The sequence below is a fragment of the Bubalus kerabau genome, chromosome 11 (assembly GCF_029407905.1).
Source record: "Bubalus kerabau isolate K-KA32 ecotype Philippines breed swamp buffalo chromosome 11, PCC_UOA_SB_1v2, whole genome shotgun sequence".
NCBI lineage: Eukaryota > Metazoa > Chordata > Mammalia > Artiodactyla > Bovidae > Bubalus > Bubalus kerabau.
Genome location: NC_073634.1, coordinates 98,593,802 through 98,617,959, shown reverse-complemented (window position 1 = coordinate 98,617,959; position 24,158 = coordinate 98,593,802). Strand labels below are relative to the sequence as shown.

The window sequence follows — 24,158 nt, the reverse complement described above, 5'->3', positions numbered from 1 at the left end:
AAAGAGGAACTAAAGAGCCTCTTGATGAAGGTGAAAGAGGAGAGTGAAAAAACTGGCTTAAAACTTAACATTCAAAAAACTAAGATCATGGCATCTGGTCCCATCTGCTGCTGCTGCTGCTAAGTCGCATCAGTTGTGTCCGACTCTGTGCGACCCCATAGACGGAAGCCCACCAGGCTCCTCTGTCCCTGGGATTCTCCAGGCAAGAACACTGGAGTGGGTTGCCATTTCCTTCTCCAATGCATGAAAGTGAAAAATGAAAGTGAAGTCGCTCAGTCGTGTCCGACTCTTAGTGACCCCATGGACTGTAGCCTACCAGGCTCCTCCATCCATGGGATTTCCCAGGCAAGAGTACTGGAGTGGGGGCCATTGCTTTCTCTGCTGGTCCCATCACGTCATGGCAAATAGATGGGGAAAAAATGGAAACAGTGAGAGACTTTATTTTCTTGGGTTCCAAAATCACTGTGGATGGTGACTGCAGCCATAAAATTAAAAGATGCTTGTTCCTTGAAAGAAAAGCTATGACCAACCTAGACAACATATTAAAAAGCAGAGATATCACTTTGCTGCAAAGGTCCGTATAGTCAAAGCTATGGTTTTTCCAGTAGTCGTGTATGGATGTGAGAGTTGGACCATAAAGAAGGCTGAGTGCCGAAGAATTGATGCTTTTGAATTGTGGTGCTGGAGAAGACTCTTGAGAGTCCCTTGGACTGCAAAGAGATCAAACCAATCCATCCTAAAGGAAATCAACCCTGAATATTCATTGGAAGTACTGATGCTGAGGCTGAAGCTCCAGTACTTTGGTGACTTGATGCGAATAGCCGACTCATGGAAAAGACCCTGATGCTGGGAAAGATTGAAGGCAGGAGGAGAAGGGAATGACAGAGGATTAGATGGTTGGATGACATCACTGACTCAATGGACATGAGTTTGAGCAAGTTCCAGGAGATAGTGAAGGACAGGGAAGCCTGGCGTCCTGCAGTTTATGGGGTCACAAAGAGTTGGACATGACTAAGCATATTCCACATATGGCAGGCACTGTGTCGGGGCCTGAATGAACCACTTCACTTAATCCATAACAACCCCGAGGACAGTGGAGCAGTGGACACCGAAGGAGCTCTATCCACACCCCCTGGATCCCTGCTTCTGTTTCTTGTGCCCAACCCTGGCTTCCACGTGCCTACCTTTTAACAGCCTGTGTCTGTAACTCTCTTCAAAGACCCACTTTGCCCCTCAAAGTGTTTGGGAGTGTGTGTCCTCCTGGGGCAGTCTGCAGGCAAGGGCTGACTGGTGTGGACGTCTAGAAGTCAGCATCCTAGCCCCACAGGACAAGTGAGCTGCCACTCATACTCCAGCGTCCCCTGCAGCTGGGGCTGGCACTTGGCCTGAAACCATGCCCCTACTGGGCTCCTTTCCTTCCCCCTCCCTCCCCAGCCCTCCTGCTGCTTCATCTGCTTCAGTATCAGCTCCTCCTGGGAGCCCTTTCATAATAAGTCATCTGCACAAGAGTCTGCTTCTGGGCACCCGACCTGTGATAAGGTTTGGAGGTCTTTTATCTCGGTCATGCAGATCGGGAAGCTGCTGCTTAGAGAGGTGAAGCCAAGGCCCCAAGGCCCCAGGCTGTTAAATGGTGGAGCCAGAAGCAGAGCCCAGATTAGTATAAACCAAGACCTCTTTCCCATCATGCTTTACTGTGCCTGTCTGGGTTCAGATGGGGAAACTGAGGCCAAGAGATGGGGAGGGGCTTGCACAACCAGTCAGTAGCAGATGCCACGTCTCCCTCACCCAGTTCACGGCTCTCCCCTCAGCTGCCCAACTCCATCCCCTTTCTGTCACACCTCATCAGGACATGACCCTTCCCTCCAGATGGCCAGGATGCCAGTGAGACTGTCAGGGAAACCTTGGCACAAAGGGCCAGTTGGGAAATCAGCTTTCCCTTGCCTCTAGTGGGCAGTTCCTCCAGTCCACCCCCTCTATGCATCCTCAGGGCCTGAGTGGGCCGGCGCTCCTGTTTGGCCTTGGCCAGCTGTTTCCAGCAGTTTTACTCCCACTCTCCCAGGGGTATTCAAGCTGTTTTAAGCCAGGCAGTTCTTCTCTGAGTAGACTCTGATCTCGAAAACAGAAAAAGGGGGACTCTGGTGGAAGCGGAAAAAGGGCCCTGAGCCTCCTCTGCTTCCCCACAACCTTGTTCAGCCTTGGAAGGGTTGCATGGTTCCCCCAGGGCTCTGTGGAGTTCAGTTTCAGAACTGTGCAGTTTCAGAACTAGATGCTCCTGGGTCTCAGCTTCTCTCTGGGAGGCGGGCAGCAGGGGTATGGTGCACAGCAGCACAGTCTGGACAGGGCTCAGCTCAGAGTGGGTGCATAGCAAGGGCTTCATGGATATCAGTGATGAGTACCATTTCAGGAGGCTAAAAGGGACCTCCCAGCTTCATTTCTGTTGCCTTCAAGGCCAGCAAAACTGGCTTCCTGAAGCACAACTTTGACCATGGGTCTCTCCCCTGCCAGATGGCTCACTGTGGCTCCCCACTGCCCAGGTGGGGCTTCTGATCTGCTAAGCCTGGCACTCAAGGTCTCTTCGATCTGCCCCTGCCATCTTCTTTGGCCTCAGCAAATGTTCACTCTGGCCCAGGCATTAAGGACAGTGATGACAATACAGACACGAGCTTCCATGATCCTTCATAGGCTGTCAAGGACTGCAGAGTGACACAGAGGTGTCCGGATCAGGAAACACAGACGGAAACACACACAGGTGCCCAGGTCACTGACAGCGGGGCACTAACTTGTCTGGGAGTGGGTTTGGGTTGGTAAAGTCTGCCAGGAGGAAGTTTGAACTGAACTCTGAAGGACAAGCACAAATTGAGCAACCATGGCTGGAGACAGACATTCCAGGCCAAGGGAACAGCTCGTGCAAAGAGCTGAAGGTGTGAAGACACATGGCGTGTTTGAGCAAAGCTACTCAAAGTGTGGTCTGCAGACCAGCACCATTCCCAGTCCAAGCTGCTCATTACCAGTCTGTGATTAAGTAATTACGCAAAGCAAGAGTAGACTTTCATAAAATTTCAGAGCTGTTCGACAGAGAAATTTTGTATCTGTGGACCCTACTAATACAACACTGGACTTGTATTTAGTGTTTTTGTTTATATTCCATTTCATTTGTCTAACAACTAATTTTATAGTATTTGAAAAAATATTGACTCTTGACAGATTTTAAAAAACTGGTCTTTCACCACATACAGTTTGAGAAGCACAATATGGAACTGGCTGGTGGCTAGTAAGGCTGGGACAGACAAAGGTGAGGAGGCACCCTGGGTCATACCCACTCTACTTACTCTCACCTAGCCTGTCTTTATTGCTGCTCTGCCTGAAGGACTCCTACACATCCCTTAATGCCTAGTTCTAATGTTACCTCCTGCTCAGGACTACCACGATCCCTGGGATGTCCCTTGGTCTAGCACTGACTACCTAGCCATTATTGGGATCAGGAGCTGTGTCCCCACAGGACTGGAATTTCTCAAGGGTGGGGCCACATCTAGTTCATGTCCAGAAGGAAAGGGAGTGAAGAGGTGAGAAACACTGCTCCTCCCTGCAGCCAACCTCCCCAAGAAAGGGGATCTAGAATCCCACTCTTCTTTCTCGGAGCCATGCAACTAAGGTCAAGTAACAGCTGCAGTTCTTAGCTTGAGGGGAAGGGTTGGGGTAGAGACAAGGGGCGGGTATAGGTGGGTATGCTCTGTCGTCCTCCACAGTGGCTTCTCCTAACCTCTTCTCCTGGGGCGGTGGGGGGAACCCACGGAGGAAGGTGGAGCCACACCAAATAGGAGAGGCCTCAGCCCTGCCTTGTACTGCTTCTGCCATGGCTTCTCTTGGGGCTCTCTGGGTACCTCTCAGGCCCTCACTTTTGCTCCTAAGGTGTCGAGGAGGCAGAGTATCTTCTCTGGGCTCTTCCTACAATCCCACCTGTTGGGTTAATCCCACCACTGCCCCACTCTAGTCCTCTAAGGCTGAATGAAAAATCCCATGGCTGCTGTGCACTGAAAGGCCTAAGGGATAGCTCTGGGCTAAGAGAACTGCCCAGTGACCTCTCCACTGGGCAAGGGGGCACAGCAGAGAATTCTTGGGTTCAAATCTTAGTGCCGCCAATTTCTTGCTCTGATCTTAGGCAAGTCACAGCTCCTCTCTGGGCCTCAGATTCCTCCCCCAAGTAGAGCTGGGAACATAAGTTCCCTCTCCAAAGGGTTGTAGCAAGGATTAAACCAGCTAGCCTTTAGAAAAAGGTTTTGTCTATCCTCATGTCCAGTATGCTTACAATCGGGTTACTGAGAAGTGGATATAAACAAAAGTTGGATTTGTCCCTGTGACTGAAGACTGGCCTCTGGCTTCTGTCACTGGAGTCTGCAGGGTGCTAGTGGATTTGGGGGACAGTGTGGTCCAGGAACTGCCAAGTTGTCAAGAAGTCACTTGGGGACTTCCCTGATGGTACATTGGATAAGAATTGCTTGTCAATGCAGGGGACACTGGTTCAATCCCTGGTCCAGGAAGATTCCACATGCCGCAGAGCAACTAAGTCCATGTCCCGCAACTACTGAGCCTGTACTCTAGCCTGCAAGTTGCAACTGCTGCAGCCTGAGCACCTAGAACCTGTGCTCTGCAGCAAGAGAAACCACCACAATGAGAAGCCCATGCACTGCAACAAAGAGTAGCCCCCCGCTCCCCACAACTAGAGAAAAGCCCCCTCAGCAACAAAGACTCATCTCAGCCAAAAATAAAATAAAGAAAGCATTTCATTCCTTTAAAAAAAAAGAAGCCACTTGGCCTAAAATTCACCCCACCCCCCTGCCCCCTGAAACTTTGAGAGTTTTGGTATCCATCCAGTTGTTACAAAAATAAAACTAAAGTTAAATTTAAAGAAAATATTTTGAGCCAAATGTTGGAGACGATTCTTCCTGGGGCCTCTTGCTTTTCTGTGTGTCTTGCCTGCAGAGGCGCTGACTGTTCTTGTTCCAGGCCACCTTGTTGTAGAGTGAACAGCCTCAGAGCAGCCAGAGAATGTTTTCCTCCAGAGCAGGGAAGGTGGGTTTGATGCTCCTCCTAAGAGATTTGGATTCTCTACGTAGGAGCTCTTCTCTTGGAAGACATCCCACTGAATGTGCACGTGCTATCCAGCCCCCACTGCATCACCCCACGGGAAGTGAGTGGGAGAACCAGTGCAAGAAAGTGGAGGCACTCTGGTGACAATGAGTGATAAAGCCCTTTGTCTCTGGCGCATGTCTTCCGCCAGCGTCCATGAAACTAGCAGGTTGACTTGTTAGCTTACAAGTAGGGCAACATCTCAGCGAACGTGACAGTTCTTGACATGAAAAGGGCGAAACAGACGCGTAAGAAATTATAAAAGAAACAGATCCTCTCAAAAGCCACCAAATTCTCTGTGATGACCTACAGGGGTGATGGGAGGGAGGCTCCTGAGGGAGGGGATACATGCATACTTAGAGCTAATTTATGCTGGTGTACAGCAGAAACTAATACAACATCGTAAGGCAATTGTCCTCCAGTTTGAGAAAAAGCCATCAAATTATCTGGGCTATTACAAAAAAGGAAGACAGGAGAGCAGGGTGATTTAGAACACATGCTTTGGACATGGATCTGAGTTCAAATCCGAGCCCCACCAGGCCCTCCAAGGACAGAGTTCTGCATAGTGTGAATGGTACGCGGGTGCCTGGCTGGCCGGGTAGCTGTGATCTCCCTGTCCACGTCTATCCAAGCTATGGGTCCTGGTGGTGGGCCTGGCACAGGGCTGGGTCACCCAGAGGTGGTGCCTCTTTCTAATCTTCCCGTGGTGGGTGCGTGGTTATAACATTCACATAAAAACAGGGTGTAGACTTAAGGCTGCATGTCATTATATGAGCACTCGGGCCAGTTACCTAACTTGTCCAAGCCTTAGTTTTCTCACCTATAAAATGAGGGCAAAGATCCCACATTTCACTGAATGGATTAAGAATTTAGAGAAATAATGTAGAGGAAAAAAAGAGCTTAGCACAACATCTGGCACAAAGGTGGTACATGAATACGGGAAAAGTTATGACATGAAATAATCAGGTGCCACAAAATTTCAAACACTATGTGGAGGTGACGACGGATGACCTGGTTTGGGGAAAACCAGGACACTCGGCTGGGTGGTAATGAGACAGTAAAGGGCTGTCTCCAGGTAAACTTGCCAGAGCACGCTGCCTCCATCGCTGACTGGCCCAGTGGCCTTAGGCTAGATGCGGTTGCCTCCCAGGGAGCCTCTGTTTCCTCACCTGTGAAATGGGGCGAGCACAACCCCTCTCCTAACATGTGCGGCCCTCTCACTGGACTGCCGGCCCCGCCAGCCCACGCTAGTTGGCGCAGGAGGGGGACCCATCGCGCCTCTACTCCAGAAGGTCTACCTTGAGGAGCTCGGGTGCCTGTTTCTTGAGTTTCTCCATCTTCCACTCGTTCTCGCAGGGGTTGAGCGAGGAGGGCGGCGCCGTGCAGGAGCAGCGGCAGTCGGTGCCAGAGCTCACCGTCTCCACCGTGTAGAAGTCCTCCACGCGCGCCCGCCCGCTGCGCACCCGGCTGCACGCGTCCTTGCTCAGCGGCCGCATGATGCACTTGCAGCGGCAGTCGGAGCCCTCCGAGGTCATGCGTACCTGGTCCACGTCGCCGAACACCTGCAGAGAGGCCGTGGTGAGCTGAAGGCCAGGGCTGGGGCGAGGGGAGTGTTCCCCTTCCCTCCCTCCTTTTCCTTCAAGCCTGCCCTGGGAGGCCACACACCCGATGTCTTAAGTGTGGTCACTGGGGGCAGCAGAACTTTGAGCCTGCAGGAGTCAGTTGGTTGAGATCAGTGGCAGGCACCAGGCTCCAGCCTGCCTTGCCCTCACACACCAGCAGGGCCCTGGGAGTCCCAACCAGAACTCCCCTAGCTGGCTCAGCCCGCCCATCCTGGGCTCCAGGCTCTCAGGGCACAGCTATTTATGACTCAATCAACAAACCCACACCTTTGAGCTCTCACTGAAGCCACCAGGACCCAGGCAAATTCAAGGCCCCCTTGGGCTTTCTGCCAAGCCCACCCCCATGAGCATCCCAGCGTCCTCTGGGAAGGGCAGTAGGCACTCCATTTCTGCTCTGAGCCCTCAGACACCTGTTTGAAGCCCTGGCCTCTGCCAGACTCTGGGTAGGAGCTGGAGGTGCAGAGGAAGTAGACAGAGGTGCATCCTTGACTTTCTCAACCATGGGAGAAGTTGACGTAGTGAGCCCTAAGATCCAGAGAAAGACACCCATGAAGACTGCTCGGAGGAGGGCACCATGGGGGACATTTCTAAGTATGAGTAGAACAGTCTAGGGAGAGCAAGTCAGATGTGCAAAGACAAGCAAGGACTGGGCACCTTGGGAGCCTGGAGGAGGTTCATTCTGGCTCGTGCCTACAGAGGGCCTGGTGGTAGGAGGTAAGGCTGAGGGAGGCAGATCCTGACCCATGGAGGGCCCTTAAAACTGGCTGAGGATCTGGTCTTCTTCCTGAAAACACTGGGAAGTCATGGAAGGGTTATCAGCAAGAGAGAGCCAGGGCCACGTCTGCAGGGCACTCAGTCAGCCTGCTTTGTGGACAGACGGTGGATGGAGGAGGCAAGCCTGGGATGCGGAGCCCAGGGAGGAGACATTTATTGAGAACTCGCTGAGCACTGGGGAGGTGTGGGGCGGTGGTGAGGAACACAGCCATGGGCCACCTACAGCTGTGTGCACTTGGGCAGATTACTTAACCTCTCTGTGCCTCAGTTTCTTCACCTGTAAAAGGAGGGTATTGCTAGTGAGTATATCGAACAAAAGACTGTGAGGACTGAGAGACAGAATACTGGGAATATGTTGTAGTTGTTATTATTACCACCAATAATCCTGACAGGGGCTTGTTTATCCCTCTATATTTCTCCATGTGGGTACATTGGTAGGTATTCTTTTTATTTATTTGTTTGGCTGTGCCAGGTCTTAATTGCAGCACCTGGGATCTTTGATCTTTGTCGCGGCAAGTGAACCCTTAGTAACGGCATGTGGGATCTAGTTCCCTGACCAGAGATTGAATCCTGGCCCCCTGCATTGGGAGCATGGAGTCTCAGCCACTGGACCACCAAGGAACTTCCTAGATATTCTTAGCAGTGTTCTCCAGATGCAAAAATAGCCCTGGAGCCAGCAAATAACTTGTTCAAGGGGATGAGAGCCCAACACGGGTAGACTTGCTGTCCCGCGGGGGATGAGGAGAGTGGGGAAGGGGGCGCTATGGTGGAAGTTTTGTCTGGGGTCCTCTGTGGGGCAAGTGTGCCCTGGGCCCAGCTGGGCAATTCTCTGTGCCCATGAGCACTGACAGCCAGGCTCAGATGCTGTACATTCTTTAGATCGCCGCTAATGCGGTAAGCCTGCCTTTGCTTTGAGACTTCTGGGCCCCCTTCCCAGCTCTGCTGGAACCCCTAGTCACCCCCACCCACTCCCACAGGTGGGGCAAAGAGCCCAGCAAGTGGATGTGGGTGTGTTCTGTGTGGCCCAGGCCAAAGAGGCCTCTTCCTGGGGACTCACCCATAATCCAACACCCATCCCCACCAGCAGCGGCCTCCACATGACTGCAACATTCCTTCCCTCCTCAGATGAGGTGCTATGTCCTGATGGGGGCGGCCAAGGCCCTGACACAGGCCAGGAGGCAGGAGTCAGAAGAGGGCCTCTGCTCCAGCCCCAGCTGCCAGGAGCCTGGGGCAAGGGCCCCGCCTCCTGTGGTCACAGTGTCCTGTGGTGCTTGACTGGAAGCAGCAGAGCCTCATGGAAAGGAGCCAGGCCTGGGCTCACATCCCAGCTCCCACATGTCCTCCCCGCATGGCCCTGACCCCTCTGAGTCTCAGCCTCCTCCTCTGTAAAATGGGGAGGATAACAGTCCTTTCCCCATAAGCTTGTCCTGAGGCTGAAATGAGTCAACGCGTGTGAAGCACCTAGCATAGAACAGCTGCTCTCTACTTGCTACTGAAGTTGCTGCCAATAACCCTCTCGCATGTTTGTACGTAGTTTTCTACCTCTGTGCTCTCACCACAACCACACATCTTGGAGAGGAGAAATCTGAGTCTCAGAGAAGGTGAGGGATTTGCCCAGCGTCGCACAGCACAGCCTGACTCCAAAATGTAGTTCCCATGCTCTTCCTCCTATGACCACCCCCAGTCACCAGGCAAGGGCTTCTCCACAGCAACTGAGCTGGGAGAGAGATGGTGGCCCTGGAAGGATCAGGCCTCGGTCGGGCAGGGGAAATGGACCTGATCCATTTTGCCCTCAGTCTGCAGGCTGGGGTTACTGCCAAGCAGGAAAGTCCCTGCCTCAGCCCCCATCTCTCCCTGCAGCCTTGCTCAGCACACACTGCTGCTAAAGCCCCCAGGAGTGTGGGTGGCTTGTATCCCCAGCTATTTGCAAGGAAATCCCACAATAAGAGCCAAGAAGGCATGTTTGATATTTCTGAAGAGAGATGGATAAATCTGGCCAGAATGGAGAAGTGGGGTTTCAACCTAGAAAATGTTATAGGAACAGAACAGATTGTGTCACCTGGAGGTTGAAGCTTCCCTCTTCTCTCATGGCCAGCCCAGATTCACCAAGCGGCAGTTTCCACATGTCCTTCTGCAGGCAAAGATCTCCCCTAGAGCCCATGGTCTTCTGGACACCGCCTCCAGATGCACCCCACGGGCACCCCAACTTAATCCATTCAAAACTGGGCCCACCATCTTCTCCCAAACCCACGTCTATCTACCCTCCTGCACAACTCAGATCTTTGAGCCTCCTCCTTGCTCTCACCACTCTCACCAGAACGAACCCACCAGTCATATTCTTCTGATGTGTGTGCATAAGTGCTCAGTTGCGAAGTCATGTCCAACTCTTTGCAACCCCATGGACTGTAGCCCATCAGGCTCCCCTGTCTGTGGGATTTCCCAGGTAAGAATACTGGAATAGGTTGCCATTTCCTACTCCAGGGGATCTTCCGGACCCAGGAATTGAACCTGTGTCTCCTGCATTGGCAGGCAGATTGTTTACCACTGTGCCACATAAGAAGCCCGTTCTTCCAATGCTTCATCCTAAATATCTTCTATCTCAATGGTCTCCACTCCCTGGCCACAGCCTAAGCTTAGGTTGCATTAACTGCTTAGTTAATGCAACTGCTACCTAGAGAATATATGGGGCTTCCCTGGTGGCTCAGTGGTAAAGAACATGCCTGCCAATGCAAGAGACATGAGAGTTGCAGATTTGATCCCTGAGTGGGGAAGATTCCCTGGAGAAGGAAATGGCAACCCACTCCAGTATTCTTGCCTGGGAAATCTCATGGACAGAGGAGCCTCACAGGCTATAGTCCATGGAATTGTAAGGAGTCAGACATGACTTAGCGACTAAATTAAGTATGGTTAATAGACCTACTTAGCAACTAAACAACAGACAATATAGGGAGCCGCCTCTCTGCTCAATTAATCTTCCAAAGCTCCTCTTTGATGATGTGTTATTCTCTTGCTCCACAAACCTCCGTGAGTTCTCAGCTGGGAGATGTGCCTCAGAATTACCTGGGATGGGATAACTTGGAAAATGCAGATGCCCTGTCCTTATTCCACCTTGACGCAGACTCTCCCAGGCTCCTCAGGTATTTGGGTGCCCACTAAAGGCTGAGAATCCTGGAGCCCCAGGAATCTCCAAACTCCCCAAGTTCCCTATCTTGGATTTTTGAGCAGCCCCTACCTGACTCTCTTGAGTCTCATTGTTCAAGTCTGTCAAATGGGGAAATCCTGAATGTTGTGTAAGATCTTGAATGTAAACCCTAGGCAGAGGGCTTGGCACCCAGGATGTTCTTCACGTGCCCCAGCCAGTGGGAGAGATGGGGCAAGACTTTTCCTGCAGAGAGACCCGAGGGGCCTGGCTTGGCCCCACACTCTGTTTTGTGCAGAAGGACTCCATCACTGTGCAGCCCTGGCCGGCTATGGAGTCTGTTTCCAATTACACCCACAGGCGGCAACTCCCTGAGTGGAGGAGCAGCAACACCTAAGCCTCTGAGAACGGCCTGGCCTGGAACATCCGATCCAGCCTGGGATACCAGCACCTGCTTGTGCTAGCCCCTCCTGCTCCCCTGGCCCAGCTCCCACAGGCCTTGGTACCTCCTCCCTGTCCTCAGGCCTCTGATCAGCAGCAGGGTTGCCCAAAGATCCCCCTCCCACTCCTGAATGCATGGAGGAAATGAGGTGCCAGCAGCTCTTTCACAGATGGGGAAACTGAGGAAGAGATGTGGAATTCTCAGCCACATTCCAAGGACCTACAGCAAAAAGCAGGTTCCTGGAGGCCTCTGATACTGTGCCTGGGTGTCACGTGGTCACCTGTCTATCCGGCCTAACCTCCTCATTGGGCAGCCCCTCAGAAATGCCAGGAAGCTGTGAATGCCTCTCACTGGACAAAACTCTTCCTTAGATGGAAACCCCAAGTCCTGTTTAGGAGAGACCTGGTTATAAACACAAAATTAAAACATGCCAAGCGAGGAGCTGGCCACAGGCGTTCTGGGGTTACGTTGCCCCTGTACCCCTGAAAGTCCTGGGCAGAAGGGGAAGCCAGACCTCCCAGGAGCGGGAAGTCTGAAGCAGGGCCAACTTAACCCTTTAGGGCCCTAGACAGACTTCACTTCCCAGATTGGCCCTCCAAAGGGCTCGCCCCTCACCCTCAGAAAATAGGATGCGCTTGGAGGAAGGAGGATTGTTGGGGGAGGGAGGGTAATAATGAAAACAGCTCTCTCTCAGAGCCAGCAGGAGTCTGGCTGTGCTGAGGAATGCAGAGTAAATTCACCCATCACTTGATTTTTATTTTTCCCAGCTGGGTGAGTGCTGTGGGTGGGAGGTGTCCGGGGGAGGGCTGTGCTGAGTCCCCCAGCTGCTTCATCCTCCAGACTCTGGGATGTGCCTCCCCGCCCCACCAGCCCCAGCTTGCCCTGGGACAGCACAAGCTCGCGCGCACACACACGCACACACACCCACCCTAGCAAGTGTTTGGCTGACTCACTACATAAACAGGGTGTTGGGTTTTCTTTGTCTTTGCTTTGAATGCAAGCCCTCCCCCACAAGCTCTATAGTCCTCGGCATGGCTCAGAGGATGCCCAAGACCAAATATCCCTCCCAGCTAGAGAAATGAGAGATGGCAAAGTGCTGATCAGGTTATCTGGGGGTTTTTGCTCACTTGTTTCTGGACCGGACCCAGGTCAGGGAATCCTAGAGGGCGCTATATGGAAAGGAAGTTGGGAAGATGTTTTTCCAATGGGGGATCTGAGGTCCAGAAATAGGCAGTGACTTGCCCAAAGTCACACAGTCTAAGAACAACAAAGGGCCAAAAAAACCTAGGTTTTTTGATTCACAAACCAGCTTTCTACATACCCTAATTTCCCATCTGTAAAATGGGAATACTACTCATTCCCTCCTTATCTTTGGAGCAAGTCTGCATGGTCAAGACTGCAGCTCACTTGTTTATATACCCTGAGCTGAATCTTTAGGCTGAGGGTCTGCCAGTGCCTACTGCTCATATACTTACCATGTGGCTAGTGGCCTCTGCCCTTTACCTGCCTGTGGACAGGGCAGCCTCACCTCCTACCCAGGAAAGGGGCTGAAGAGACATCAAGAGAAGTCACTCTTATTCTCATGCTCTGCAAGAATAAGGGCTCTACCTTCCTCCTGCCTCTCACTTTTCCCCAGTCCTGACTTAGTCCTCACCCGGTCGTTTCTAAAACATCCTCAAGGGGTCCCTGCTCTGACTGACTCAAAGTGCCTCTCCTGTCTACATTCTGGATCTCACCCCCTTTTGGGGTCTCTGTGGTGAGATTTCAAAATCACAGTAGCATTTACTGGGCACATACAAGCTGCCAAAGTGGTGTTAAGCATTATCCAGGCTTGATCTCTCTCATGTAGAGATCATCGACTGCAGGAAGTGAGAACTACGTTATTATTCCCATATTTACAGGTCAGGAAATTGGAGGCTCAGAGAGGTGGAGGCTCAAGGTCACTTGGATGAGAGGTAGAGGTGGGATTTGAACCCAGATCTGCTTGACATCAGAGCAGAACCTTTTAGCCACAACTGAGAACATCTTGATCACTTCTGCAGACATGGTGTCCTCTAGAGCAGGGATCCCTGACCTCCAGGATCTACTCCTTGATGATATGAAGTGAAGTTATTATAATTAATAATAATAGAAATAAAGTGCACAATTAATGTAATGTGAAAAACCATCTTCCACGAAATCCATCCCTGGTGCCAAAAAGGTTGGGGACTGCCACTCTTCAGGGTGCGTCAGATTTCTGGCAGGAACACCAGAAGGCAGGAAGGACCAGTCCAGCTGGATTCACTGGGGAGGGACTCTGGGTCCCCAGTATGGGCTGAAAGCCTTGGCCCAGGGCCTGCTACAAACCTTGGAGTCGCTAGGTAGCAGTTATCAGGGCTCTGTCCCACGTGCGTTAGCCTCCCAATGGCAACTTTAGAAACTTTGAGCCAGATCTCCAGGCTGCCCCTGCCCAGCGCTCTTGGGAATCACCTCCCTAGGCTGGAGACTCCATCGCCTTCTGCACCCCATTCAAGCTCCCAGCGCCCCTTCTCCCTAGCTCAGGATTTCAGTACTGACCTTCTGCCCTCACTGGACTGTGTCCAGCGCCCCTTCCTGATGCTCCGGGTCCCAAACACCCCTACCATCTCCAGTGCTTCTTCCCCACGCGCTCCTGTCCTGGTGTCCCGGTCCCTGCAGCCTCCCTATTAAGCTCGAGGTCGGGTCTCGCCTGTCCTGGTCCTCGGTTCCCGGCCCCACACAGTGCCTGGTCTGCAGCCCCAGCCACAGCGCCCTCTCGCGCTCGGCTTTAATGACCTGCCCCCGGATCGCAGGGCAGCCCTTACCTTACTGTCGGCGCGCACCGGGCCCACGCGCAGCAGCAGCAGCAGAGGCAGCAGAAGCAGAGGCAGCGGCCGGGGCCCAGGCCGGGACCCGGGCCTGGTGGGGAGGGCGGCTGCGGCCATACGGAGACGGGTACGGACGGCGGGCACCGACAGCACGCGCGGACGCCGGGAAGCGCGGGCCGCACTGCGAGCTGGGCGCCGCGGTCAGCTCTACCCGCGCGGCGTGCCCCCAGTCCGCCCGCCGCTCCCCGCCCAGCGACCCCTCCCGCGCCGTTGGGGGCGGAGCTGGGATGGAGGGGGGCACCCCACCCCTCTGGCCGCTCCCCGCCGGGCCTCTTTGCCATTGGGCGGCTCTCCAAAGGGCATCCCTGCAAGGACACAAAAAAAGGGTCTGGTTCGGAGCCCGCAGTAGCAGCTGGGGCAGTGAAGGAGCGCGGGCTCTCCACACCGAGTGAGGTCCTGTTCTTTGAGATGTAGGACCTTGGGAGTGTCTCTTCAGCTCTCTGACCTTCAATTTCCCGTCTGTTAAATGGGGAAAATAGTGCTTCCCTTTTGGAGTTGGTTGTAAAGTTCAGAGGAGGGATGTTTCCAGGGCATGCGAGTCTTGTAGATCTCCAAACACCCCGACCGTGCCAGCTCCACCCTTCTCCTGGCTCAGACTTCTCTCTCTTGCAAGGTCCAGTTCTTCCCCTCTCCGAGATCCCTCCCGTCAACCCCCAACTAAACTGTAGCTCCAATCATTTAAACACCCTCCTAAGGCAATGGCACCCCACTCCAGTACTCTTGCCTGGGAAATCCCATGGACGGAGTAGCCTGGTAGGCTGCAGTCCATGGGGTTGCTAAGAGTCGGACACGACTGAGCAACTTCACTTTCACTTTTCACTTTCATGCATTGGAGAAGGAAATGGCAACCCACTCCAGTGTTCTTGCCTGGAGAATCTCAGGGACAGAGGAGTCTGGTGGGCTACCGTCTATGGGGTCGCACAGAGTCGGACACGACTGACGCGACTTAGCAGCAGCAGCAGCATCCGCCTGAGGAAGCGCCTGGATTCTCCGCTTCCTAGGCAACAAAACTTCCTGAGCAGCAGTTTGTGTTCGCCACTCCTCAAATTCCCTGGCCATCCCCTCGCTCCAGGGGTCTTCGGTCTCACTACGGAAATACCTTGTTGGGATCTCTGTAGCCGAAACCGAGGCGGCACCTCTCTACCTCCTCAGAGACCACATCTCTCGATCGCGCCCCCTTCTCCAAGTCTCCTGTCTCGGATTTTCCCCCTCGCATTTCATTCCGAATTCCACAGTCACTTTTGCAGGTCCTTCTGGCACTGTGGACGCTGTGGCGGGGGTGGAGACCCCTTTCTGCTCTCTGCATACTGTCTCTTGTAGGTTTCCCCTCCCCTGAGCCCAGGACTCCTCTTGTGTGTGTTTGCCTGGCTTTGTAAACGTCAACTGCTCAAAAAGGGCCACTTACTTGTGCCCTCAAATGTTGCTACCCCAACCCTACTCTCCAGCACTTCCCCTTCCTGCACTCCCCTACCCTCTTCATTTTCCTTGTAGAACTGATCACTTTATGAACTATATTGTTAGTATGTGTTTGTGTCTGTTCATGCTTTCCCTTTTGAGAGAGGAGTAAGGCTCCCCACACCATGTGCTTTGTCCACAGAGCAGCTAGCTCAGAGGTCTCAAAGTGTGCTCCCTGGTCCCCGGACCAGCGGCCTCACCATCTGGAAACCTGTTGGAAATGCAAACATCAGGCCTCAACCCAGACCTAAGGAAGCAGAAACTCTGGAGGTGGGGCCCAGCAATCTGTGTTTCTTAATCAACCCTCCATGGGGATTTCAAATCTGAGAACCACTGCCTCAGCACAAGGTCTGGTGCTCCTTAACTTTCAGGTGAATGATAGAATCATGTGCAGTAGGCGTTCAGTACAAATTGGCTTCTTTCATAACTAGAGATTCCCTAGGGAGGGCTAGATTAGCTTAAAAAATAAATACGGTGTGTGTTTTTAGGTGCATAGAAAATCTGGGAATAGACACAATTAATGGATAAGGAGAGGAGCCAGCCTTTAGGAATGCAGTAAGGAGAAAGGATTTCCATTGAATAATTTTTTGCAACCTGGGAGTTTTGCAATGTGTGTCCTAGCTATTCAAAAAATAGACAAAATGTACTGAAAACAAACAGAACCTGGTGGGGTTTCCCTTACCCAGCCCTTTCTCCCCATGTAGCCTGGATGGGACTCTGGCTAGGTCCTGGACAAGGCTGCTGTCATCGAGAGAACTCTGTTGCCCCTGCTGGCAGTCTCCTACCTGAGCCCATGATTTCCTCCTTTTCACCCTTGTCTCCTGCCCTCTCTCCCCTGGGTGGGTGGGCTTGTTACAGTGAATTTTCTGTTTCAACAGGGCCTTGGGACCTTTGCACAGGCTGTTCCTTCCCCCTGAAACACTCTCGCTTCACCCAGTGTGACTCACTCCCACTTATCCTTTCATCTTCAAGGTTCATGATCCCTCTGTCACCACCCCTGACCAAAATAAACCCTGTCACACACACTCCCACAGCACCAGGAGCTTCTAAGTGTATTCTGTCATAACTGTGGGTATGTGATTATTTTGATAAGTGTCTGTCTCTACCACATAGGACAAGTCCCTAATGATGGAGCCTACACCTGCCTTGCTCTTAGCGATAGCTCTGACTGGTTTTCTACCTCTGGCCTCAGCACTCCCCCCACAGATCCTTCTCCTTAGTTAATTTTCTTCCTCTCTTTTGTCATTTGTCCGGCTGGTGTGTATATGTGTGTGGGGGGGAGTCTTTTCATCTTTCTGAGCTTGTTTCCTCATTTTTAATTTGTGGAGAAAAGTGTTGGCCTCTTGGGATTGTTGTGGGGGGGGGGGCAATGTAGGTAAAAGGACATACCTCACAGGACCCTATCTGCCTAGAACAATGGCTGGGGTCTCAGTACACAGTCATTTCCCTCACCTTTCTCAGTTTTGTGTTAGTTGACTCTTCCCAAGAAGCATTTTCAGAAGAGAAGTAACTGAGAATTAGGGCCACTCTTTAAATAACATTAGTAACAAGTTCTATTCCTTAAGCCACTTTGTTAATTGCTTTGCATGCATCATCTTATTTGATTCTCAAAACAACCCGTGAGGTAGTAACTATTTATCCTCCCCCTTTCCCGCCCTGTAAAAAAAAAATTTATGTTTGGCTGTGCTGGGTCTTCATTGCTGCGAGGGCTTTTCTTCAGTCGTAATGTGGCGGTGGGGGTTACTTTTCTTTGCCATGCACAGGGTTCTCACTGTGGTGTCTTCTCGTTACACAGCACAAGCTCTAGGTGTACGGGCTTCAGTCGTTGCAGCACATGGGCTCAGTAGTTTCGGCTCCCAGGCTCCAGAGCACAGGCTCAATAATTGTGGCACACCAGCTTAGTTATTCTGAGGCATGTGGAATCTTCCCAGATCAGGGATCAAGCCCATGTTTCCTGCATTGACAGATGGATTCTTTACCACTGAGCCACAAGGGAAGCCTGAAACCAGGACTTTGAGGTTTGGAAGTAACCAAGGTCACAGTTATTAAGTAAAAAGATTAGATATGTTTTATTTGTTCTTTCACCCCCTCAGCGATTATTGCCCTCAGCAGTTGGGGTTATAATGATGAGAGTGAGAACACAGGGATTTGACCAGTCAAGATCTAGAAAGGTTTTTGTGTGGTAGTTGACAACGGAGCTGGACTCTGAAGGAAGAGGAGGAGCTGCTTCCAAGGGCTGAGAGTTTGAACTTTTCTGTCCATCTTTGACAGTAAACTTAGAAAACCCCTTCCAGAGGCCTTCCAGAGGTTTCTGCAGTGCCACTTAGCTCCTGATTGGATCTCCAGGGAAGGGGAACTTACTACCTCCAAAAGTCTGTGACAAAGGGAAGTTTTGGGTCTAGGAAGGCCATCTGATCCTAACTCATTTTAGAACCTAGAGCTGAAGGAATGGCCCAGAAGACCCATCTCCTCTGTCTCCTTCCCCGGCTCAACACCCCCACCTCCCGCCCCTACTCTAAGGACTCCCCTTCCCCTCTGGAGCTGGGGAATAGTAGTGAGGTAGCAATCACACGGAGATCATTTGTCACAGTCCACAGAGAACTCAACAGCAGTAAGAGGACACACTGGGGATCTAGGTGTACCCTGGTGGGAGATATGAATATCCAACAGAGGATATTTGAACAGGATCTTGAAAGATGAATAAGAGTTTGGGAGTGGACTGGGTGAACCAACAGTGTGAAGGAGCCGAGCATTCAAGTTCTGGTGTTTGACCGATTGGGTTTGGAATCCCCATCCCCGACGGGTGATTTCGTCAGTATATGATAGGGGCAATATTGGAGCTAAAGCTCCTCATAAAGCAGATGTGAGGTTTAGAGAACACGGCGTTAATGTCAAACTCTCAGAACAGTAGCTGCTGCTGTGGCTGCTAAGTCACTTCAGTCGTGTCCGACTCTGTGCGACCCGACGGACTGCAGCCCACCAGGCTCCTCAGTCCCTGGGATTCTCCAGGCAAGAACACTGGAGTGGGTTGCCATTTCCTTCTCCAATGCATGAGAGTGAAAAGTGAACGTGAAGTCGCTCAGTCGTGTCCGACTCTTAGCGACCCCATGGACCGCAGCCTACCAGGCTCCTCCATCCACCTAAGTTTCCAGGCAAGAGTACCGGAGTGGGGTGCCATTGCCTTCTCCGCAGAACAGTAGCAGTCACAGATTAAGGATGCAGTACAGGTTAACCGGTGCTGGTAAGGTACAGCCACTCAACCCGTAAATACAGGGACGGATCACAAAACATCCTGCCAAGCAGGTGAGGGAAGGGGTGTGATGAGAAATGTGGAAGGGGTCAGATCAGGCAGGAGTGCGAATGCCAGTATAAGGACTTAAAGGACTTAAGCAAGCAATGACGTAGACAAGCCGACGGATTGGTAAGGCGGGGTGGGAGTCAGGGTGGGAGACAAGCTGGGGAGTGGGCAGCCAGTGAGGAAGCTGCGGCATAACCCGGGAGACTAGAGGCGGGCAAGGAATCAGTGTTCTTGTTCTTTGTCTTCGAACAGACCAGGTAGAGCCTGGTTAGACCTTGGGAGGCGGCCACGATGAGCCCTTTACGGAGACGGTCGCTGAAGGTGGACTCCCGGGGCAAGCCCAGACGCTGGTGGCCGCGCGCCACCTGGTGGCAGTAGTAGGTGGGCTCTGCAGCGGAAACTGCAAAATCCGGGATTGTGCTCTGGGAAACTGAGGCAAGGAGCACGGGTGGGGGAGGTTGGGATCTTCCAATTTGACCCCGTCTCTAGTCTAACCCCGTTTTATTGATAGGAAAACTGAGGAGCAAGGAAGGCGACCAAGACCGAGGAAGGACGCTCTCAAACGAAGGGCTTCAAGAAACCAGGAGTAAAGAGCCTGAGTTTCTTTAATAGCATGAATGGCTTGAAGCTTAGTTTGCCATTCTGTTCCGTTCCTTGGGCAGGGGGAAAATGAAAGAGGAGGAAGAGAAACTTCAGTCTTTCCCGCCCACCCGGAGGTAAAAAGGCTTTAAAGAGTACCCCGGAAAGCAGAGTTTTATAGATTCCATTTGCATACGAACGCGGTCACCTCGAGTTAAACTCCGGTCCTTTAATCTCGGGTCCAATTTGTCCCGAAGCCGCGGAGGAAGGCCCTCGTGAATACCTACAAACACCGCCCCCTCTGAGACCCGCCTACGGGGCTGGGCCTCTTTGCACGTGCTCACCCGGCTCCTCGGCGATCCGCCTCCTAGGAAAGAGTCATTCTCGGAGTGGGGGGATCCGAGGCGTCATAGGGAAGGTTGAATACACGGATAAGTCATAATAAAGAGAAGGTCCTGAAGTAACCTTTATTCAACTTGTACCGGAAGTCTTCAACAGGGTTCGTGATATTAACAGGCCTTGGCCTCCCCTTCTCAAAGTCGCTTTTCACTCCTCCCACCCCTTCAGTTGGTGGGGTCCAGCGTGGCCGGCCTCGCCCGGCGGACTCCAATTCCCAGCGTGCCCCGCAGCGCAGAGCGTGGCAGCGGCGCGTGACGTCGGGGGTGGGAGCTGGCCAGTGCTGAGGGGGCGCGGCGCGGAGGGGCGCGGAGCCCGGCGGCTCGGGGCCCAGAGAGCGCCGCGGCCGGGAGCCCGCTGGCCCCTGACAGCCCCCTCCCCCTGGCGGACGACGACGGCGACGAGGGCGCCGGTCATGGCGGAGCAGCGAACAGAGCGCGGGCCCTGAGCTCCACCGCATGGAGCGGGACGAACGGCCGCCTAGCGGAGGGGGAGGCGGCGGGGGCTCGGCGGGGTTCCTGGAGCCGCCCGCCGCGCTCCCTCCGCCGCCGCGCAACGGTGGGTGAGGGGCGTGCAAAGTCTCGGCCCGGCGAGAACCGGGCCTCTGTCCCCTTACCCCGGGGAGTCCCCTCCTCTCAGCTGACTCTTTCTCTCTCTCTCTGGGAAGCCGCGGCGGCCCCGGGTTCCCTCATCGCGGACCTTCACCCCGGTCCCCCTTCAGCGCCGATCCTCCTTCGCCGCCCCCCCTCCCCCCGCCGCCCGCGGACTCCCCTCCGCGCGGATCCTCCTCCTGCCTGGCTCTCCACCCCGACCTCCGTTTCCCCCTCCCCTCTGTCCCCTCAGCACAGGCCTCCCCTCCCCCCGGCCCCGTCCCTCAGCGCGAATCCTACCCCCCCTCTCAGATCCCCTCCGCACCGGCCCCTCTCCACCGGCCCCCCTCACCTCCAGTCCCGTCAGTGGGGGCATCCCCTTCCCCTCGGGTCCCCTCTTTCCCACCCTCCCCTTCCCGGCCTCCGGGGGACCCCCGTGCGAGGATCTCTTCCTCCAAAGGGTCCCTTCAGCGCCGAGTCTTTCCCCTCCGCCGACCCCCTCAGCGCTCCCCACCACGGGTCCCTCCTCCCTCCGCGGACGCTCCCTCGGCGCCCTGCCGCCGCCACACCCTCGTCCTCTGGGTTCTCTCTGCCCCTCACCTTTTGGGAGCCTCTTTCTCTCCCCTCCGCTCTGCCGCGCTTCCCGGGCTGCCCACCCGCCTCCCTCTCGGCGCCCACCCCCTAGTCCCAGAGCTCCTGGCTCAGCGGTTCCTTTTCGGACCCCGCTTCTCCGCGCTCCTGCCCCGCGCTCTCCTGCCCGCCCTGCTCAGCCCGGTCTCCCGATGCCTCGGCGCTCCGGCCCGACCGGGGGCCCGGGACACCTGCCTCTTTCCTCTTTCCGCCCGCCGGTCCCGGCCCGCGCCCGCCCAGCCTTACTTCTCCTCTTCCCTTTGGCGCTCCCGGAGCCCGGGCGACTCTCACCTGGCCCGGCCCTTCCTTCCGCGCGCCGCCTTGCCCCCATGTCCGGGCCAAGTCCTCAGGTTCCTCGGGGCTGCGGCTGGGCCCGGCTCCCCCCACCGCTCTCCCCCCCACCGCCGCCCCCGCCGGCGCTCTGCCCCCGCGGGGTGTTTTATTTGTATCTGTTTGATATTTCCCCCCACAGTGTTTGCCGCGGAATGTTTTTATTGGTAACGTGTAAGGAGCTTTTGTGAGGTCGTAAAAGGTGAACTTTTGAACTTGGAAAGCGCCCTGAAGCAATTAGCGCAGGCGATAGCCCCGGGAGGCCTGCATTACAAAGGGTGCTCGTACCGGCCGGCAAACGCTTCGGCGGCAAACCCGATTTATTTATTTATTTGCCCTGCCTTCCACCTTTCACATCTCCTCATTTCCGAATAAAGGGCAGGCTCTCGGAGATCCGCGCCTCCTCCCCTCTCTGCGCCATAAACGCGCAATTCTCTGAAAGATCTAGGACCGAACAGTGTCTAACAAGTAACAGATTTCAAATTGAATGCAAACACCCGGGACAGTTAGTAGGCACTAAAAATTAATTGCTTCAGCAAGAAGTTTCTCAATCAGGACAGTGGCCTGGCAGGTGTGAGGAAAGTAACCTGAAAATAGGTCACTTAGGCGCTCAGTTGCTGAACGAATGGGGAGCAATTTTGGGGTGTATCTCCGCCTTCATAAATTTATGAACTCGTCAGACATTTATTGCCAGTTGAGTAGATCTGGCATTTTTACCAGTTAAGGAAAAAGTCGGTTTCGAAGAGAGCCTGGTTAGCTTCATTTACTGTTGCTTACCAAATAGTGATATGTTTTCAAAGCTCTGGTCTTTTTTTGAGATGTCTGTGATGTGTAGTATCTAGGTGGCTTGCAGTCCCTTGGGTTGTCTTTGGAGACTAATTTCTGAATGTGAACATGTTTGAGATCAATAAAATCCCGTGTCACAAAGGAAGAGGCAGGAATCCAGTTAGGGTAGAAGGAGATAGTATCATAGGAACAAAGGATTTCTTTAGTGCTTTTGACTTTTAAGCTTTTCAAAAGGTGATTTGGTTTGGTGTTAATGTGTTAAAGTTGTAAATTTTGATCTAAATTTTACCATGCTGATTTTTTAAAGCCAGATCTATAGAAGCTCACATCTATATTATGGCCCATATTTGTGTAATTTTGTAATGTTTATCTATGTGTGTATGCTTCCTGTACCCACCTGTGCGACTCGTAGCTGATGGATTTTTACTACAGTCAGTACTTTAAGTTCTACTTGAGAATATTGTTGTAAGGGAAGCCTAGGAACTGCATTTGCTATTAATTATTCATTAGTACATTTTAAAGAACTCAGCGGTAATTTTAACTCTTAATCAAATTTCCCTTTCACAGTCTCATTTCCTCAATCGGTCAGGACCATTTAAAAGAATGTTATCAAGCAATCCATTTAGGCTAAGGTGGCTTTAGTATTTTACATCAGCCCAATTTAGTGCTACAGATATTTCTTTTTTGTTGAAAACAGAATGGGACTTTCGGCAGTTTGATGGGCTCTAAGGAAAATACATGAAACATTAGACTGTTGTGGAAAGTTTTATTTCCCAGTGTAAAAATGAGTATTGTGTACTGTTTAACAGTGTATGTTCATTATCTCTTACAACTTAACATACTCACAGAAGAATTACCAAAAAAGAAAAAAAAGTTTATCTTTGGAATGGTGTGTTTTTTTTCCCCATTATATACTTCCTAATTAATATTTTTCTCCAAAAGTAAATGAAACTGCTTAGATTCAAAGCAGAGAAAATGAATTCTCCTGGCTTTTTATCCTGGTGGCTGATTTCTATTTTATACGAACTATTTGCAGTAGATAGTCACCTAGATAGCAGATCTTTTGGTTTGTGTCATGAAGAAATAAACTGAAAGTGAAATTTTAGAAATGTTTTCCTGCTGGAAACGCCATTGATGATGAATTTACAGTCCTTTAAATGGTTTTTATTATTCTATCCAAACAGAATTGCTAGTCTTTTGATGCACCATCACCCTTCCAAGAATTTCCTGTGCTCACTGCACTAAATATTTCAGTTGTTGCTTTTAGGTTTTGATGACAAACATGAACTCAATCAGAATTTCAAAGGAAGATGAATGATTTGAAGAAGTATATGTCGATACTGCACTTGATCATTTTATTTTGAGAGAATAGTGGAGTTCTAAATGTTTCAAGCAAAGGAAGTTTATAAGCCATTATAAGTAATTAAAAGCATGTTTTGTATAATTACATGTTAGAGGAATTGGAGAGAAGTTCACTAGATAAACCTGATGCCCTTTTTCTGTTAAGACCATGCCATCTGAATGTTTATCCCTGAAAATACTTTAGCAGATATTTTCAATGACAGTGTAACTTTTCAGTTCTGTGACTTTAAAGATCAAGTTAGTTCTGAGTCAGTCCAGAATTTTCTACCTCCATTAAACAAACAAGCAAAAAAGCATACTATAGTACTGTTGTTCTTTAGTCCAGACAGCAAACAGGTGTTTTTTAGTGGGTTCTGTGACCTCCAAAGAACACTGAAAGGCAACAATGAACAGATTGATCGGTGAGCTGAGGTGTGAGATGACCACATTTCCAATCTCAGATTTACCATGTACCATATTCTTTCATGTAATCTAGGTATGAACATGTTCCAAACCCATAAATCATTCTGAATTCTGTAGCAAAAAGGTGTGTGTGTGTGTAAGCATGAATTAGTGTGAAGAGGAGTTAGATGGGGAGGAGGGAGATAAGCTAGTGAATAAAACTGCTGGTGAATTTCCTAAACTATGCTCAAATCCTGTATTTCATATTTTATTAATAATTTCTTGTTTTTTTTTCATTTTTTCCCTTTTCCTGGGATTGTGGAGCAAAGGTTAGGAAATAGTTTTAGGTTTAAATATCTAGG

The 24,158-nt window shown here is 51.9% G+C and overlaps 2 protein-coding genes across 6 annotated transcripts in view; one reads left to right on the top strand and one right to left on the bottom strand.

Annotated features, from left to right (window-relative positions):
* OLFML2A (olfactomedin like 2A) overlaps positions 1-14,132 on the bottom strand; it is a 28,635-nt gene extending 14,503 nt beyond the window's left edge. The window contains exons 1-2 of the mRNA XM_055541113.1: positions 13,927-14,132; positions 6,426-6,689 (exon numbers count right to left, since the gene is read on the bottom strand). Coding sequence (XP_055397088.1) covers positions 6,426-6,689; positions 13,927-14,046 — 384 coding nt within the window. The 5' untranslated portion in view covers positions 14,047-14,132. The remainder of the gene's footprint in view (positions 1-6,425; positions 6,690-13,926) is intronic.
* Positions 14,133-20,014: 5,882 nt separating this feature from the next.
* Positions 20,015-24,158, top strand: part of NR6A1 (nuclear receptor subfamily 6 group A member 1) — a 232,288-nt gene continuing 228,144 nt past the window's right edge. For all 5 annotated transcript variants that reach the window (XM_055541111.1, XM_055541110.1, XM_055541109.1 and 2 more), the window contains exon 1: positions 20,015-20,275. In XM_055541111.1, coding sequence (XP_055397086.1) covers positions 20,176-20,275 — 100 coding nt within the window. In that variant the 5' untranslated portion in view covers positions 20,015-20,175. The remainder of the gene's footprint in view (positions 20,276-24,158) is intronic.